The sequence below is a fragment of the Panthera leo genome, chromosome A2 (genome assembly GCF_018350215.1).
Source record: "Panthera leo isolate Ple1 chromosome A2, P.leo_Ple1_pat1.1, whole genome shotgun sequence".
Taxonomy (NCBI): domain Eukaryota; kingdom Metazoa; phylum Chordata; class Mammalia; order Carnivora; family Felidae; genus Panthera; species Panthera leo.
In genome coordinates, this window is record NC_056680.1 from 158,758,876 (window position 1) to 158,777,664 (window position 18,789).

At 38.3% G+C, this 18,789-nt stretch overlaps 1 protein-coding gene across 1 annotated transcript in view; it reads left to right on the top strand.

Moving 5' to 3' along the window:
* Positions 1-11,036: 11,036 nt before the first annotated feature.
* Positions 11,037-18,789, top strand: part of CNTNAP2 (contactin associated protein 2) — a 1,228,588-nt gene continuing 1,220,835 nt past the window's right edge. The window contains exons 1-3 of the mRNA XM_042927363.1: positions 11,037-11,175; positions 11,666-11,772; positions 17,162-17,242. Coding sequence (XP_042783297.1) covers positions 11,037-11,175; positions 11,666-11,772; positions 17,162-17,242 — 327 coding nt within the window. The remainder of the gene's footprint in view (positions 11,176-11,665; positions 11,773-17,161; positions 17,243-18,789) is intronic.

An 18,789-nucleotide genomic window follows, 5' to 3' on the forward strand; every position in this document is an offset into this window, starting at 1 on the left:
GTTGTTCCCTGCATATAAGTTCTACTTTTTTAAAAGTTTGTTTATTTATTTCGAGAGAGAGAGAGAGCGCGCGTGCTCACACAAGTGGGGGAGGGACAGAGAGAGAGGGAGAGAGAAGCCCAAACATTGAGTGTGGAACCTGATGCGGGGCTTCAACTCACAAACTGTGAGATCATGACCTGAGCTGAAATCAAGAGTTGGATGCTTAACTGACTGAGCCAACCAGGTGTTCTATATAAGTTCTAGTTTTTACTTGGTTTTTATTTCTCCGTAATCCTTTTGCATTATCGAACATTTTATCATTTTAGCTGAATTAATAACCTCAAGTCATTTTGTCCCATAAATCAGGATTTCTTAGTCCACTATTTCCTTTCTTTAATATTTATATTGAGGTGTGTACCATGTTGGCTAACATTTGCTAAAGTAAATATGTCTATGTATATATATATAACTTTTGAATGTGTATTTGAATATTTTTAAGTGCTCAGAGTATGTCTACTTACACAGTAAATAGGATATTATGAACTGCATTAATCCAATCACACATTAAAAAGCAAATAATTAAATAGAAAATGTAGACTGATTCTGGGCCACAACTGACTTTACCTGTCTTCAGTGGGATAACTACAGATATTGGGATTAAGAGTTTGGACACATTTTCATCAATTCCACATTGCTGCAGCCTTCAACACGATGTTCCATGGCCTTGTGTCATTGAACAGGTAATGGTCCAGTTCAGATGAAGAAGCCAAACTTCCTTGTGCCAGTTGCCTATGGGACACACATAGTATGACCAGATATCAGTCCTTGAGGAATTGACTAAAATCCTGTTTTTTCACCACAGGTAGTTCAAGAATCAATGCCCTAGATGATTACACCCTGTTTCACAGGTATATATTCCATCACTCTTCTATCAACCCTCACATTTATAACCAGGCCAGATGTCTGTCCTGAATGCCAAACCTAGACAACTATGTACTCGATCAATTCATTTGGATTCAATAAGATTCTCAAATTTAGTGTGTTAAGTATAAATGTTTTGACCCTCCCCAACCAAGCTAAACACAATGAAACAGAAACGGGCTCCTTCCCAGTCTCTCCTCAAGTTAGCTCAGGCTGCTATGACAAATTACTGCAGCCTGGAAGGCTTAGACAACACATATTTTTATTTCTTAAAGTTCTGGAGGCTGAGGAGTCCACGATCAAGATGCTGAATGATTTGGTCCCTAGTAAGAGCATTCATTGAATGCTCATTGAATACAATGAATTATTATATTCATTGTATCCTGACAGGTCAGAGAGGAAGCAAGCTGTCTCCTCTTCCTATAAGGGCACCAGTCCCGTTGATGAGGGTTCCACCCTCATGACCTAATCACTTCTCCCAAACGTCTTTAATGTCATCACACTGGGTGTCAAGATTTCAAAAGAGGAGTTGGAGGGAGGCATAATAATTTGATCCATAGCACCCCCAGGAAATGACAGCTCTGTTCTTTTATTCATGCAAAATCATTGGATTTGTCCAAGATGCCAACAGATATAGCCCCATCATCAACATATATCCTGAATCTGAGCATTCAGATCTTTTACCACATCTTTCACTACCACCTGGGTCCAGTTCCAACCATTCCACCATCTCTCCCAGTCTCTTCTCGGGACAGTAGGCAAAGCGATCATTCCAACATGTAGGTTAGATCATGTCTCTCCAGTGTTCAGTACTGTCCTTGCTCCACGTTACTCATTAATACATCCTTATACGTTCTTACAGTAGCCAGCAGTTTCCTAGGGATCTCACCTGTAAGCAACATGTTGGGCCACCCTTCCTCTCATTTGTTCTGCTCCGTTTACACTGGCTGCCTTGCTGTTCCTCACACATACAATGCACATTCCTGCTCAGGAAATTTACACTTGCTGTTTCTTCTCCTTGGACCTCTACACATGTCAACTTTTCAGAGAGAATGTCCCTGAAGACCCTCTGGGGAATAGTCTCCCCATCCCTGTGATCTGTCTCTCTGGTTTCTCCACCAAGTGTGTCAGGTTTATACAACACCATGCCCTTAGTAGGTAACACAATGCCAAGTATTGTGCAGACACTTTATATTTATTGAATAAAATAATTCATTTTTTGAGCATGGGCCTTTTGTTCCTGTTACTAACTATGGACTTTCTTATGCTGATCATAAATTTGGATGCATGCCCCAGTTTGGAATCATGTATAGCATGAGGGGACAGAAGGAAACCAAGAGGAACATTTCAGGCTAATCTCTTTAGAAAACTCCCTTAGTCCTTATACACTATGGTTCCCTATTGGATGTGGCAGTTAGGCAGAACACCAGACTGGAGTGGTGTTTGTAAACCTCAGCACTGTTGGCAATTTTAGCCAGATAATTCTTTGTAGTGGGAATTCCCCTCTGCCCAGTGGATTGTTTAGTATCCTCTCAGGCTTCTATATACTAGATGCCAGTAGCAACACCCATCCCCCCTTTTGTAAATCACAAAAGTTTCTTGTCATTGCCAAAGTTCTCTGGAAGGAAGAGGGAGAGAATTTCCCCTGACCAGGAGAATCTTGGATTCTTCCACAAACTTTAAGGGCTGTGAAGATTTCCTTAAGGGTTTTATAATTTTGCCTTTACCCACAACACCTTTCTGCTTGAAACCCGGAAAATTTGGTAATCTTTCTTCTTACGGACTCGGATTTCATCCACATTCTCATTTCTTCACCTTCATTTCTCACGATATAGAATTCTTTCTACTTTCTCTTCCTATTTGAAAGGATCTTCCCTTTTATCTCTCCTGAGTTCGTTCTGGCAAAGATTGGAGTAATATTCTTTGATCGGCGTTGGCCAAGTCTAGCTCTTGATTTTTAAAGGGAGCTTATAGAATTTAGACACTACTTTTATCATTCACAAAGACTAGCTTTCAAGGCCTTGTCATGCAGAGTCTCAAAGAAATCTAATATGACAGTCAAACAGCTTTTTTTTATAGCTGTCATTTACCCTCCTTCTGAAGCATGGGAACCCAGTGGGTATTGGATAACAAACCAATGGGCATTATTATAGGGGAATAAAACTACAACAACTTTTCACATTTACTAAAAACAATAAAATTTGGTTTATGATCTTTGAGAACATTATAACTATTATAATGTAAATGTGTAATGTATAAGTAACAGTGGTTTTCAAGTATCCCAAACACACATTGTATTTTATAGAGGGGAATAAATAATTATGGTGAGACGTGTGGTTTAATGATTTCTTGCCTTTGGTTAAGAGGCATTTTTATAGTGATCCGCATTATTAAATGAGATAAATATTTGCATATGATACAGTGTACAATCCTTTCATTAAGAAATATTGTTATTTTTTTAAATGTGTATTGGGTCCTGAGTCATGTTGTTTTTGAAATGTTTGATCTTAATGAGAAATTGAATATGTATTTGCTTTCATGAGATGCACATATTTGGAATATAGCTGAATTTGTCAGCATAAGGATGATTTAAATTTCCTTAAAATAGACTATTAGGATGCAGATGTTCTTGCTGACAGGTGCTTCCAAAGCATTAAAAGTAGATGTAACTACAATACTTCTCGAAAATGTAATTCTCTTGCCTCTACTTCTATTAGATTAAGCAAGTTTCCTTACTTTTCTCAAACACGTAGACTAATGAAGTCCTATAGTCCTGTAGTCCTATAATCAGTGTGTATCACTCATGTCTAAAAGTTGGAAAAGTGCACATCACTCCCCAGAATAAGGGAAATAGAAATTAGTGTAATATTTTTTTGTGGAAAATGCTACATTGGCTATCGAGTGATAAGTTTGCTGGGGCCTCAGGATGAAACTTTGTTTTAAAGTTATGTTTGGGGACTATCCTAAAGCTGACATCAAACTATAATGAAATAGCTTTAGTGCTAAAACCAGGTTTTATGTTATTTTTAATATCTCCCTCAAACTTCAAGTAACAGTCTTAAGCCTAGATTCTGTGATCATGATAAAGTTGATGATGATGAAATTAACATTTATTTTTCTTGCTTATGGCGTAATTTTCTTAGACTTCGAACATTATTTTTCTAGACAGGAAAAAAATAAATATTTTGCTGCAATTCACTTGAGAGTAGGAATGAGAACAACACTGGTAAGTGCCTACACCAAACCGGGCACTCTGCTAGGGACTCTACATATGGAATATTACTGCCCTTTTATTATTCTTGCATTGCATAGCAATTAATGTACTCATTGGTTACACCTTGTTTGCTTTTTTCATTTGTTGGTTTTAGATCTTGAAGTTATATTTAATTGATATCTTCAGGAAAATTATTGGCTCCTTTGCTCTTGGTCCTAATGGCATTTGTAACCTCTCATAACAGAAGTGTAAGTGGCAAATGGGATCTATGGAAAACATTGGTTTTGTTAAATCACCAGAGTTTCGTGGAGAAAGAATGCCTGAACCTTGAAAAGTTAACTAAGCTTTGACTAGGCAGATGAGGAGGGGCACTTTTCAGAGGCATATGTGGAAAATGTAGGGTCCCTCAAGCACTTACTGGTTATATTAGCTGGAATGCGTGGTGTCTTTCAGGGTGCGGCTAGTGTCGGAAGGGGTGAGGCTGTAAAATCAGTGCCTCCTTCACACAAGCGGTGTGTGAATTCCAGGCTCAGAGGATCAGTGGTTTGAGCTTTTTCCAATAGGACCTGGATGTTGGAAGTTAGATGAAGATTTTTAAACAGAGAAGAACAAAAATAAAATCATAGTTTCCTAAGCGGATAGGAAAGCCTGACAATAAGAAATGGGTTTAGTTGTTTTAAAAATAATATCTGAGAAGTTAAAGTATACAAAAAAAAAAGGTGTGTCAACTGGAACGGAAATGCAGAGGAAGTAACATATAGAAAAGAAAGTAACATGTAAGAACATATAGAACAAAGCATTATATGCTCAGATTGTGATGAATGACAGTGTATGAGATTGAGATCATAATGAAAACAATTAGGTATAGATTACAGTGTGGTTCCGAGCCTGGATGAAGTTAATAGAAGTATGCAACCAAGGGTATATTTTTGGAGTGTTTTATGTATTATTTCCACGAGTCTCTGGAGCATAGATAGATGGATGGATGGACAGACGGATGGATAGATAGATAGATAGATAGATAGACAGACAGAGATATGTTAACCTGCCAAGTGGGAAGAAGAAAGAGAAAAAAAGAGGCTGAGTGTTGACCTTGGTTTATCGCTATCTAAAGAGTGAAACAAGAAGGATAAACAAATTAATACACACACACACACACACACACACACACACACACACACACACGGAAACTTTAGAAAATTAATAGAGAAATGAGGACAGCATAATAACCAGGAACCATAAGGTATGGCTTTATGAGGAAGAATTATGCAACCACATAAAAGTAATTTAGGGAAAACAAAGAAATAGAATGAGGGAATAAATCAGTTTTGGTGATTCTTCCTCATTTACTAAACATTTTTTCCAAATATGTTGCTATGGATTGGAGAGTGATTTTGGACACACCCTTTACTATTGCCACGTAAATATTCTAGAACACTCTGCTTTTGAATTTGGGGGTTACAGACACTTTGTGTCTTACTGTTTACTTTTGGCACCTTAGATGAAACTGAGACAGAAATGTCCCTTTTAAAAATATCTTTTAAACAAGATTAATAGGTACAGAGTTTCTAAGACTGTATGTAAAACCCTTCTTTACAAATAAATCATAAACACCAACTATCAGATTTTTTTTCTCTCAGTGGCTATATATAACCCTACATATCAAGAGACACATTTGTCTAATGGTCTCAGAAATTTTCTTTTTAATCTGTTTGAAGTTCTTAAATAATTTTTTCATTAATTATGCATTGAATTAGTGCAGTAATTAGATCTAAAATATTTATTTCCTTGACTACTATTTAACTCATAAAATACAGAGATGAAAGATATTATTTAGTTATTTTATCTTTTGCCTGTCTGATTTAAAATTAAATGTACTTGGTTTTACTTATCTTTAAAACAGCATTTATTACTGATGTTTTATTTTTTCCTACTCACTTTATAATCAGTTTCTTTACAATACATAAGTTAATAATTCACAACTGGCATGCTTCAGTGTATAATTTATAAGTATAGATTACATTTCATTGATCTTCATAAATACTTCTCTCTGATCTCATCATATATAGGAATCTGATTTTCATGAAGTCCTGAGAAGAGGACAAACATAATTTTAGTTTTCTCTTTATTTTTCTGTTGGTACTTTATATGGTAGACAACTAAATCTTCATAAAGTCAGTTTGCACATAGTATACATCTTGTCCTGCCTTCTTTATTGCACTGATGTTGTATTTAAAATTTATCATCTCTATACTTAAATTGTCTAATTAAATATTGAACTGCCCACCCTGAGGGTTGAGGACTAATCTTTCACCTTGGAAATGTTTTTGAAGACCACATTTTAAGTACGTAAATTGAGGGTAAACCTGAAAAATCATTTTTTTTCTAATTTGTACATAAGTGTCACATATGTAGCTGCTGCCCCTCAGAGCAAAGAAAGTAGATAATAATCACATAAGCCAGTAAGATGACGTTTTGAGGGATAATGAGTGTTACAAAGAAAATAATAGTATATAATACAATGGTGAGGGATAATGATGGGGCAACATCATATAAGTTGTAAAGAATGGACATTTAACTCAGATTCAGAAGGCTACGTATTGTGTTATTCCATACATATGATGCTCTAGAGGAGGACAAAGTATAGGGACAGAAAACAGATCATTGGTTTCCTGGGGTGTGAGGTGGAAACAGTGGTATACTACAAAGGGCCATAGTAAATTTCATCACAGTAACTTGTGGTGGAAGGAACTTTTCTCTGTCTTGACTGTAGTGATGGGTACATAGCTTTGTGCATTTATCTAAACTCACAGAATGATACACTAAAAAGGAGGAATTTTACCCTAGATAAACTATGGCTAAATTAAAAATAATAATAATAAAAAGAAAAAAAAAGGATTGTCTGAAAATATGACATATGAGAATATGACATACGAGATCTGAAGGATGAATCGTAGGCAGGACTGAGGTGTTGATATACTTGGCTTGTTGAAAATGTCAGAAGGCAAGGTTGGCTTGAGCCTCCTAAAGAGGACAAGAGTAGAAGTAGTGTGATCAGGCACCACCAGGACCTAGATGTTAAAGCATGGCTCTCACTCTGGCAGAGGTGTGTAATCTGTGCTAATGTAGTAGGTCATTCCAGGTGAGAGACTTCCCTGAACCTCGAGGAGGAAACATATGGCAGAAGTTAGATCAGTAGTGTGGAGAGGCACCTGGGGGGCTCAGTTGGTTAAGCGTCAGACTCTTGGTTTCAAGTCAGGTCATGATCTCATAGTTGGTGAATTTGAGCCCTGAAGTGGCTCTATGCTGACAGTGTGGAGCCTGCTTGGGATTCTCTCTCTCCCTCTCTCTGCCCCTCCCCTGCTCGCACTCTCTTTCTCCCTCTCTCAAAATAAATAAATAAACTTAAAAAACAATAATAATAAATAGAGTGGAGAAAACCATTAGTTGAATATAAGCCCTCCTTTAATGTCTCTCCTGTCCGTCATGGAAATTTTCATTTTATTATAGCCATTTAGAATAAGACATTATATCTGCTTAATAATAATGCTAATACTCTCTGTTTACATGGTAAGTACAGTCATTCTTAATGCATAAATAAAGATGTATATAATAATATTGATAGATTTGTCTGAACTTAGAAATAAAGTCTCTGTATGTCAATTGTATATTTTCTCCATAATTCCTTCACATGTCATATGCTATCTTCAAAGAAAATACTTAATAGAGGATAAAAGAAATGGTTACCACTTTTAGCCTTTTTGGGTTTCCTCTTGGAACCACATTTATTTTGCTTGCATTGGGGCTGTATAAATGTCACATCTGCGTACTACCTACAGGCATATACCATGTATAAAATGGAAGGGAAGCCCCCATGTCTTGAATATTGTAGTACATCTACTACGAATATGCCATGTTAGTGACCAGATGCACATTTCGATCACCGTACATAATTGTTTTTGGAGGCTTATCAGTCGTTTCTTTGCAGAAAGGTGGAGGGGAGAACATGGTGATGAATATTCTAGACAGCAGACTATCTAGAAGTAGGTGAAAACTGGAGACAGGCACTCAGAAATAGTGTTTCGTCAGAGTTTTAAAATTGGTGAAAATGGGGCTCACATTTCAGACTTGCCATTTATTAGCTCTGTGATGAAGAAAACGTTCTCTAATTTTCCTGATTCTAATTCTTCATTTGTAAAGTGGGAATGATAACAATACTTACAGGGTTTCCTTTTGAAAGTGAAATCACCCACATTGCCTGGAATATGCTGAATGTTAGTTCTTGTTATTTCTTACGAACAGCACAGGGGGTTAAGTCATTAAGCTATGTCTGACATTTTTGCACTCTGGCAAATGAATTGGAAACATGAATGAGCCATGGAAAACTATTTATTTCTTCTGTGTATTACTAAAGATCATAGGAATGTATGTTTGATAACATAAGAAAAAAGTGTTTTCAATCACTTTTTGAGACAGCCTAAGGGATGTCAAAGAGACTTTGAAGTCATACAGATTAGGGCTCTCATTCTAGCTTTGACACTTTTAGTTGTGTGATTTGGGGCAAGTTGCTTAATCCTGGAAGGCTTCGTTTCCTCTCTGTGTAACAGGAATAATAAAATTACTTCCCAAAGACGGTGGTGCAAGAATGAAAAGAAAGGATGCTTAGCAGAGTATGTGGTGCATCATCAGGGACCAACAGAATGTGTTGCTGATACTTTCATTCCAATGACCGTACCATCTATTCGGCATGGTTAGTGAGTGTTTTTTTATGAACAGGAACTGTGGTGAAGTTTGTGTAAGATACTAAGCAGTGCAAGGCTTTGTCTCTGTATTATAGAATTTACTACGTGAGTAATGGACTGACTTCCCCAGGGGAAGACACGAGTCTTCTTCCTCTCTATTCCTGCCTGCCACAGTCCCTGGAATTTGGCATGTGCTCAAAAATCTTTTTAAAGTAAGTAACCTTGGGACTCCTGGGTGGCTCAGTCGGTTAAACCTCCGACTTGAGCTCAGGTCATGATCTCACGGTTCGTGGGTTCAAGCCCCGCGTCGGGCTCTGTGCTGACAGCTCAGGGCCTGGAGCCTGCTTTGGATTCTGTGTCTCCCTCTCTCTGTGCCCCTCCCCTGCTTGCACTCTGTCTCTCTCTCTCTCAAAAATAAATAAAACTTTAAAAAATTATAAGTAACCTTGATGATAAGTACACATATCTCCTTTCTAGTGGAAACAGAATTCAGGGAAACAAAAATGTAATGGTGCTTACTCTGAGGAAGAGAGAAATCTCATTCTTTGGCAGCTGTTTTTCCTGCTCTACATATTACTGTTTCGGCTGCTTTTATATATCTTCCACCATGTTGGTGACTTTGCTTTTCATTAGTTTTGCATTGGTCGTTGTAACTACTTTCCACTCTACTACTGAATCCTTCCCTCTCATTTGTCGAGGATCCTTCTCCGTCTTTAAGTGTCACCAACCTAATTATTTAGTATGTCAGTTTTCAAATCGTAATGGCTGGACCGACGGCATCCATTCACCTGAAACTTGTTAGAAACGCACATTCTTGGGCCCCATCCCAGACCTACTGAATCAGAAACTCTGGAGCCACAGCCCAGAACCGGTGTTTTAATGAGCCCTCCAGGTGATTCTGCTGCACAAAAACATTTGAAAACTTCTGCTTTAGTAGCTTTCCCAAACTGTCCCTTAAATTTTCTTCTTCCTTCTGCTGAAATTCTTGGAGCAAATTAGAGAATCTGAGCTGAATGAATTCTCGTAACTGACAATGATGTCCCCACAATGTTCTGCCCCAACAGTGGGTCTCAGAAAGTCTGAATTAAGCACATGCCTTATCAGTCCTTTCATCTCTTGATCCCCTTCTTAACCTCTCCAAGCCATGGTCTTCGAAACTTAAATGCTTTAAATTCCTGAAGAGAGTTAACCCTCGTGTTCAGAGGTACAGTTCTGCACCACAAAGTAGCATTCCCACTTCTGCCTGAAGCTTGGAAAGTTCTCACGCAATTGGGCTCTGTTCTGGTCTCCACATTCAGCTGCTGTCATCTCCATATCCACAGCCTCCCCCTCTGCGTTCACAAATCACAGACTCTATAATAATATGTGGTGGATTTATAATGTTTATAACAATCAACACGAGATACTCAGAGGTCAGAGTTTACTTGTGTTTGAGGGTCATCAGAGAAGGAGGAGATGTCATTCCCACTTTCCTTTAAGAACTTTGAGAGCAGGAGCTATTATTGATGATGAAAATGTAAAGTGACAGAGAAATGGTGAAGTAAATATGTCCCTCTTTATTCAAGGGAGTAGGAAGTCAGTTTTTCTTACCTTAATCTTTGGCCTGTAAGGTGCTTGAAAACAAATTTTACCAATTATACACATAGTTTTCACTTAAAGATCTGAAGAGGTGTTTTGTTTGTTCGCGTTTTGTATGTGGGTCTTTGTTTAAGCTGTTTTAAAGCTCATCGCTGTGAATTATTTTATGTATCTTTTGATATGTAAGTGTTTCAACTCAGAACGCTGAAGGAAAACCTCAGCATGTCAATAATTTTGATTGAAGGCGGGAGTAGAATGTAGTTCAAAAAGAATTGCTTTACAAAACAACGTGTGTTTTCTGGTTCAAGGTGCCGCATTCTACTTATTACCTACGTCATCTGATCATCGTAGGAATTGCTGAGGGACAGACTTACACACCAGTCTGTGGATAGTTGCAAGTTCTACTGTTTTCCTAGTTAAATGTGTGTGTTTTATACAGAGTATAATAATAGGAACACCTATTGAGACATCTTACCTTTTTGGTGTTGTTTTTGAAAATGAGTGTATCGACGGTTGAAATGAACAGAACAATTACTATCTTCCCATCGCGTGTGTAATGCAACCTTTATTTCTGGCTTATAGGGAGGGCAAGAGCCAAGATGAGCTCTGTATGGAAGGCTGAGAGGGACGAGAATTTTCTGTCAGACGGCCTGCCAGAACGACAAACCTTTTGCCGCTGTGTGCAAGAGTGCTGTGTTGTGGGAGAGTCTCGACTGCAGACAACACAAACGATTTTAGGTATTGTAGGGGGAAAGTGCTTCCTTGAGGTGTATTCCTAGCAAAGTGACAGGACTGCAGAAACAGGCTTTAAACCGGCCTTCGGAAATAATCTCCCCAAACCACACGGTAGACCTGGGTCGTGAAGAGACCTGCCAGTTCGTCCGTTGGTCAGTCAGCTTTTGCTGCATCCAGGCCCGTGGGTGGCAGACCCTACTCCCATCGCGCAATTCGGCCTCCAGTCCAGGAGTTGGGCATATGCATCTGGTTGGCATATTGGAGACCACACGGGTGGAGACTTGTGGAAAACATAGCTTTATCTTTCCAACATCGCAGTGCCAGGAAGACACGGAGACACATTTGAGCTGACTGCTGAGGGAGACCGTGCAGATATTGGCCATAGGCGTGTTCTCTAAAGAACCAGAAAATTCTCCGCTCGTCAATCCGAAGGAGGTTGGCGTTTAGTTTTCTGACAGTATTTTTTCATTTTCCTCTCCATGTTCCTTTCTAGCCTTTTCTGCTCGACATCGACAGGTCCCTTTGCTCTCTGGCTTTCAGTTAGGTTCTGCCGATAGAAACACCAGCAGGAAACTGGAGAAGGGAGCAAGCATTTGGGGGGTATTTTTCCCATGTCCCCTCCCTCCAGGGATGCTACGTGATGGTTGAGTCTCTTGATTAAAGGTGACTCTTGATCGCTTCCTCAGGTGGCCTGGTCCGTACAGCCTTTTCTCTCCAGGTTCTGGGAGGCTGAGGAACGGCAGTATAAGAATCCCTGGGGTATGCATTTTGCCACATGGTTTCTTCATACCCCACCCATACCTTTATAAATAGTCCCCTTCTTAAATGCTCCTCAACTGGTTTTAATCCAGCCTGCTGTTTCCTGGCAGATTCTAGACTCACAGCAAGATAGTAACAACAACAAGAGCAAAACCATCAATCTCTTTGGTTAAAGGCATATTAATAATATTAACTATTTAGCTAAGGCAGCTGTCTAAATTAAATTGGAAGCTTCCAGATAAAAGACGGTGCAAATATGGCTTTGGTGGTAAATATAGATGATCTAAAGAAATAATAACTCCTGGTCCTCAATTACATCCATTTGGAAACCATCAAAATTGTGCAATCAGTTTTAAGCTTACTATATTAGAAAAGTAGAAAATCTATGAGCCCAAAATGTTGCCTTTACTTATCTTCTTTATAATGTAAAGAAACAAATAGTTATATTTTATTTAAAAACTTATAAAATATATTACAAAATTTTATTATTTCTAAAAATTATATCCTATAATAAAATGAAAAGTTAAAAAAAAAGTAAGTCCAGTCTGTGTTCCTAAGAGATACAGAATATATTTGACTAATTAATAATTTAAGGAGCCAAATTTTAATAATTATTCAACCAGTCTACTGTCTTCTTGGTGGAGGGAAAAAAAGTACTAGTCAAACCAATTATAAAGACATTAATGATAAAAATAATTGCTTGATTGACTCTTTTGTTGTATTTCAACCAATTTTTGCATACCAGGTGGAAGGAAAAGTGAAGTTTGAATTTCAATTCCTCATTCTCTTTATAATGGCACAAAATAAGCATAAATGGAAGCTTATAAAAACATGAATATGAATTATCAAAGAAGCTTAAAAAGTATCCATCATTTATGACATATACCCTGACAATTACTAGTATTCTTAGGCATTACATATTTTTCATAAGTTCCTTACCACATTACAACCTGAGAATACATTACTTATATCTTTTAAGACAACATTAGCAGCTATGATAATCAGAAGTCACTACTGGAGAGTTTCAGAGCAAGACTTAAACCACCTTCAAGATACTTCCTAGAATGGCATTCTTTCCTCACCTGGAATTTTTTATTATTTCTTGTCAGTATTAGAAGTTGAGGACGGGTAGCAGATTTCTCTGACCTTCACAGAGCAGTCAGGCACTAAGAACTTTCAAGCCAGTAATATTTAAACATATAGCTGATCCAGGGCACCTGGGTGACTCGGTTAAGCATGTGACTTCAGCTCAGGTCATGATCTCACTGTCCGTGAGTTTGAGCCCCGCGTTGGGCTCTGGGCTGACAGCTCAGAGCCTGGAGCCTTGACTGCTTCAGATTCTGTATCTCCTTCTCTCTCTGTCCCTCCCCCCCCCTCACTTGCATTCTGTCTGTCTGTCTGTCTCTCTCTCTCAAAAGTAAACAAACATGAAAAAAAATTTTAAGGAAAAAACTATATAGTTGACCCTTGATAAATGCAGGGGTGAGGAGTACTGACCCCCTGCATAGTTGAAAATCCATGTATAAGTTTTGACTCCCCCAAAACCTAACTTAAACCTACTGTGGATGAGAAGCCTTACCAGTAACAGAAACAGTAACATAAACATTGATTAACACATATTTTTAGGTTATATGTATTATATACTGTATTCTTACAATAAATCTAGAGAAAATAAAATGCTATTAAAATCATAAGGAAGAAAAATACATTTATAGTACTGTACTGTATTTAAAAGTCTGCGTATAAGGGGATCTGCTTAGTTCAAGCCCATGTTGTGCAAGGGTCAACTGTATATTGTCAAACTTAAGCATATGGACTCATTTACTTTCATTACAAATCAATGTTGAGGATCATTAAGCAGAGCAAGGTGACAAATCTATTGGAAAACATCCACAAAGTAAAATGATGTGGTATGAATTTACCTGAGTGAATTTGATCATTTATAATGAAAAACAGTTCACAAAGAATAGATAACAGCGAGAGCCAATAGTTAAACAAGGGGTGGGCTCAAGCTCTCCTCCATACCCGACATGTCACAAGAAGACGTAGCATCAGAACAAATAACAATGAAAGTGGCATAATGAGTGTTATACAACTTTCTAAACTCCATTAAATCCCAGTGCTCTGTCTTTTGATGCTTCGACAACGCCTTAAATATGTACTCTAGACAAGCCATAATATTCTAGCAGCAATAATCAACTAACTTTGGGTCAGACTCAGGCTATGAAATCCTCCAATAAGCTTCTGAACACAGGACTAATTAAAATCTTAAGGCTAGGGTGATAGTCCAAAGGTCATTTTCTTCTGTCTTATAGGTCATTTTCTATGGGCTCCTTCACCCTGTTCTTGTAGGGGTAGAAATGCTTGTATGACACTTCTGTCTGATCCAAACCAGAAAGATCAGCCTTTTCACCATTTTATCTGAAAAAAAAAAAAAAAAAAAAAAAATCTTGTGTTTATTTACCAAGCCTGTGACTCTGACTCAAGATAATACTGGGTAAAGTGCTTAGCGTAGCTGGCTCTGGGGGTTGGCCTTTGGATTACAATTCTTTAGCTGCTAACTCACCAGTCTTTTAGAAGACTTAATTATTAAATAGCTAATCATGGATTCTTGTATATCTTTTTTTTTTAATGTTTATTCATTTGAGAGAGAGAGAGAGAGAGAGAGAGAGAGACAGAGTGCGAGTGGAGGAGGGGTAGAGAGAGAAAAGGAGACACAGAATCTGAAGCAGGCTCCAGGCTCTGAGGTGTCAGCACAGAGCCCAATGCAGGGCTTGAATTCACGAACCATGAGATCATGACCTGAGCTGAAGTCGGATGCTTAACCAACTGAGCCACCCAGACACCCCTGGATTCTTGTATTTCTGATTAGGCCATTTCAAATTGCATATTAAAACTAATCTGAGTGATATGCATGTGTGTGCCTGTGCACGTGTGTGTTTACAGATAATGTACCAAAAACTTTAACTCTTTTTAAACTGATTCTGTTCCCCTCTCTAATAATACTCTTTCCTCATCTATTCTTAGCCACAGACATGCAGAGCATATGTAACCACAAAATTACACCCATTTGCCTTGTGTAGAAAAATTTCCTCTCGACAATTAAGTTATAATTCCAATTGAGTTTCATCTCTGATATTGAATTTTTGTGCTTCTTCCTCATCCAGACCATGAATTTCATGGGTAGGAAACTAATGTGCACTTAGCACCAGGCCTGACATCTTATAGATTCCCAGTAAATATTGGTGAATGAATTATTCAAAGGTCGTCATACAATTTCCGTGCTCAATCTATAGGCAGGTTTATATTCTTTATATTTTTGCAGCTTCAAATTTTATCTAACCCAAGTAATTTTTAAAACAATAAAATCATTTAAATTGCTTTGGGGGCATCTGGGTGGCTCAGTCAGTTAAGCATCTGACTTCAGCTCAGGTCAGGATCTCACAGTCCGTTAGTTCAAGCCCTGCCTGGGGCTCTGTGCTGACGGCTCAGAGCCTGGAGCCTACTTCGGATTCTGTGTCGCCTCTCTCTCTGCCCCTCCCTTGCTCATGCTCTGTCTCACTCTGTCTCTCAAAAATAAACAAATGTTACAATTTTTTAAATTGCTTTGGTTACGGTAGGAATGATATACTAGCTATAAAGTAAACACAAATATTTAGAGTTGTAAGGAACTCTTTCTAAAACAAAATTAAAAAAAAGCAGTTTGTATGTATAAAATCACAAAACATATAAGCCACTTACATTGCCAGAATATAAATACATTATAAAAAGAAATGTAACATTTTTGAGATTCTATTTCTTAATAGCTGTAGAAATAAAAATAAGAAATAAATTTGATTCAGCCTTGAAAATTCTTCATGAACCCAGAAGCCAGATGTTTCTGCTAATACTAGAAGAGAAATCCTTGAGAGAAACGTCTAGCAAAGAAACTGTTGACATAAGAGCTTTGGGTTAGTCCTTAGTCTTTGTTTATTTAGATAAAGAAGCAATCTTGGCAGACCACTTACTAAAAGATTTCAATAGACTCTTATTCTTTTAATGCCATCAAAACTTAATTTTCTAAATCTGTTTCCTGGGAAGGGCAAAGAGCTCTTTTGCAAGACTTGGACATATGTTTTAATAATTCTAAGGACTGATGGCTTATAACCTTGAGACCAGGAAAGGGCTTATATTTGTTAAAATGTATTGTAGAAAACTGATTTTATTCACTTAATGTTGAAAACTAAATTTTCAGAGGCTTAACATCTTGTGACAATTAATCCTTGACCATGACCCCAGTGCTCTAGCTATGATTAACTAAATCTGATGAGAAGATTCTTTGGTTTCTCCAGAATTAAGAACATGTATAATGATATTCTGTTGTAAAACTTAGGTGCAAGTAAAATTTATAAATATCTAATAGATTAACTTTAAAATATAGTATAAAATCTTATTTATATAAAGATAAATTATGCTATGTATTATAAAATAGCATGCAGCATTTTTTTTCATCAAAGCAATACATATGTATGATTTTAAAAAGCAAATTGTTTTAACAGATTTACAGCTAAACACACCATTGCCCCAGTCATTCCTACCTGTGATTCCCCACTCTCTAAAGGCAATCTCTTGCAATTCTCCTATTTTTATAATGAATGCCTCCATATTTATAAACGATACACTGTTTTCATTTTCTTGATTTTTTAGTTTAAAATATTTTGTACTGGCTTTTATTTATACCACCTCTCTGCAAAATGTATAAATATAATCAAACTTTTATGATCATATGAATTTGACACTACTTTTTACATCTGAACCCCTTGGAGTAGGAAGCGATCACACTTTTACGAAAAGCCTCTTGTTTTTCTTGGAATTGGTATTTATCTCATGTTTTTAATGTTGATTTCTTTTTGAGAGAGAGAGAGAGAGACAGAGCATGAGTGGGGGGAGGGGCAGAGAGGGGACACAGAATCAGAAGCGGCTCCAGGCTCTGAGCTGTTGTCACGGAGCCCGACATGGGGCTTGAACCCAGGACATGCGAGAGCAAGCGGATTCAGGATTCAGGCCGCAGGCACAGGTGCTAGGATGGCGCTTCGCGGGGGAAACCTGATCTCACGAGATCTCGGCGAGCTCTGCGGGAACGGGAACGGCAGCCGAGTCCTGGGGTGAGAAACACTTGGGTGCTCTGAGTGCCCGAGGCCACGGTTCCAGAGGCTTCTGTGGGGAGTCCCGCTCCTGACGCCTGTCAAAGCCAGCCTCAAGACTCGTGGTCGCCCCGCTCTCAACACCCAGAGTCGCAGTGCGAGGGCCTCTCGCCCAGAGCCCCAGCCAGGTATTTTATATACGTATATAGGATTTTATGCTGTAATTTACCCCCCGCCCCCATCCTCCTGCTCCCGTCTGGACCGTTCACTGCCTCGGCTGGCAGTCCCTCGGTCTGTCTTTGCCCTCGTCCCGAGTATTTGCATCTGTGGAATTTTCTGCTGGACTCCGTATTTCCCAGATTTTACCGCATCCATCCTTGTAATTATTATTTGCCTTCCGTGTCCAACAAAGTGGCCCATTCACTCATTCAGCAAGTATTTATCGGGCTTACGATATTCCAGGCTAAGCGTTAGACATTGGTGGTCTCACAGGTGTGACGATTCTGACAGCTTATTATTGAAGATGAATTTCTGAATTCATTATTGTCCTCCCTAAGGTTGGATGCAGAGAGGGCATCAGCCTTTACTGTAGGACAAAGGGAAACTAGCCCGTTTACAAAAAATGTGATTTTGAAATGTCTCCAAGGGGGTCAGATATTTAGCATTAACAACACAGAAAGCAGTGGAAGATCTAACACGTGCTAGATACTGACCAAAGAAGAGACACATCGTCAACCATAAACCCACCCCCAAGTGAGTAAGAATGCAAGAATGCTTTTTTTTTTTTTTTTTTTTTTTTGGCATATAAAATGGCGTTAGTTGGCCTAAGCAAGGATTAGGCTACGATTTTGGTCCTTTACAGGATAGCTCAGAAATTCACAATAGGAGTTCGTTTTGAATTCTTCTGTGTGGCTCATTTTCCACTTGGGGAATCTACTCCTTATCCATTTGTTCACCACTGTAAGTAGCGGATAAAGAATTCAATATAGCAAATGCGTCTGTGGCAACTCAAAATTGCCGCGCATCCATTTGTGAGCAACACATCAATAACAAAGAAGATGTGCAAAAGTTTGCCTTTTTTTCCCTCTTCTTTGAAATATCTGTTCCAGTGAAAGAAATAGTTTGAAATGATGGTCTATTCAGCATCACTGTAATGGCTGTGGGAATGTGATTGTCATTTACGTCCCGGAAGTTCAGTGTCCCCTCGAGAAGGAGAATCTTTTTGGATTTCTTGGTGCTCTTTTTCTTCATGATGCTCCATTCTTAACCCATCAGTTTTTTAATGCGCCTGCAGTAAAAAGGAGCTGAGCACCTCAAATGCATCTTGATTTTATGGTTATGGAAACCAGGTTGAGTAGAAAAAGCACTTCCTGTAGAGCAAGGACTTGGTGATTTTAGTACATGAAGGAAAACTAAGTCAACTCAAGAAAAATGGAAGCCCAAGGGAAACCAAATTGCATTGAAGATTATATTTTTCAGTACTTGGAACTTTTTCCTTAACTGATCATAAATGGGAATTTTTTTTCTGCCTTAGACATTTTGTTTTCGACTCTTTTGAATTCATGTGGATAGCGTTGGCTTGTCACAATCTCACAGGACTGATGCTTGCAGCAGACTGAAATGTTGCCAAACTAAGATCTCTTTGTCTTATAGGAAAGATAGTGTTTCAGCATAATTACCAGTTTGTAAATTCAGAAAAGAGGAGCAGAGCTCCCCATTGTCATGCAGTAGAATT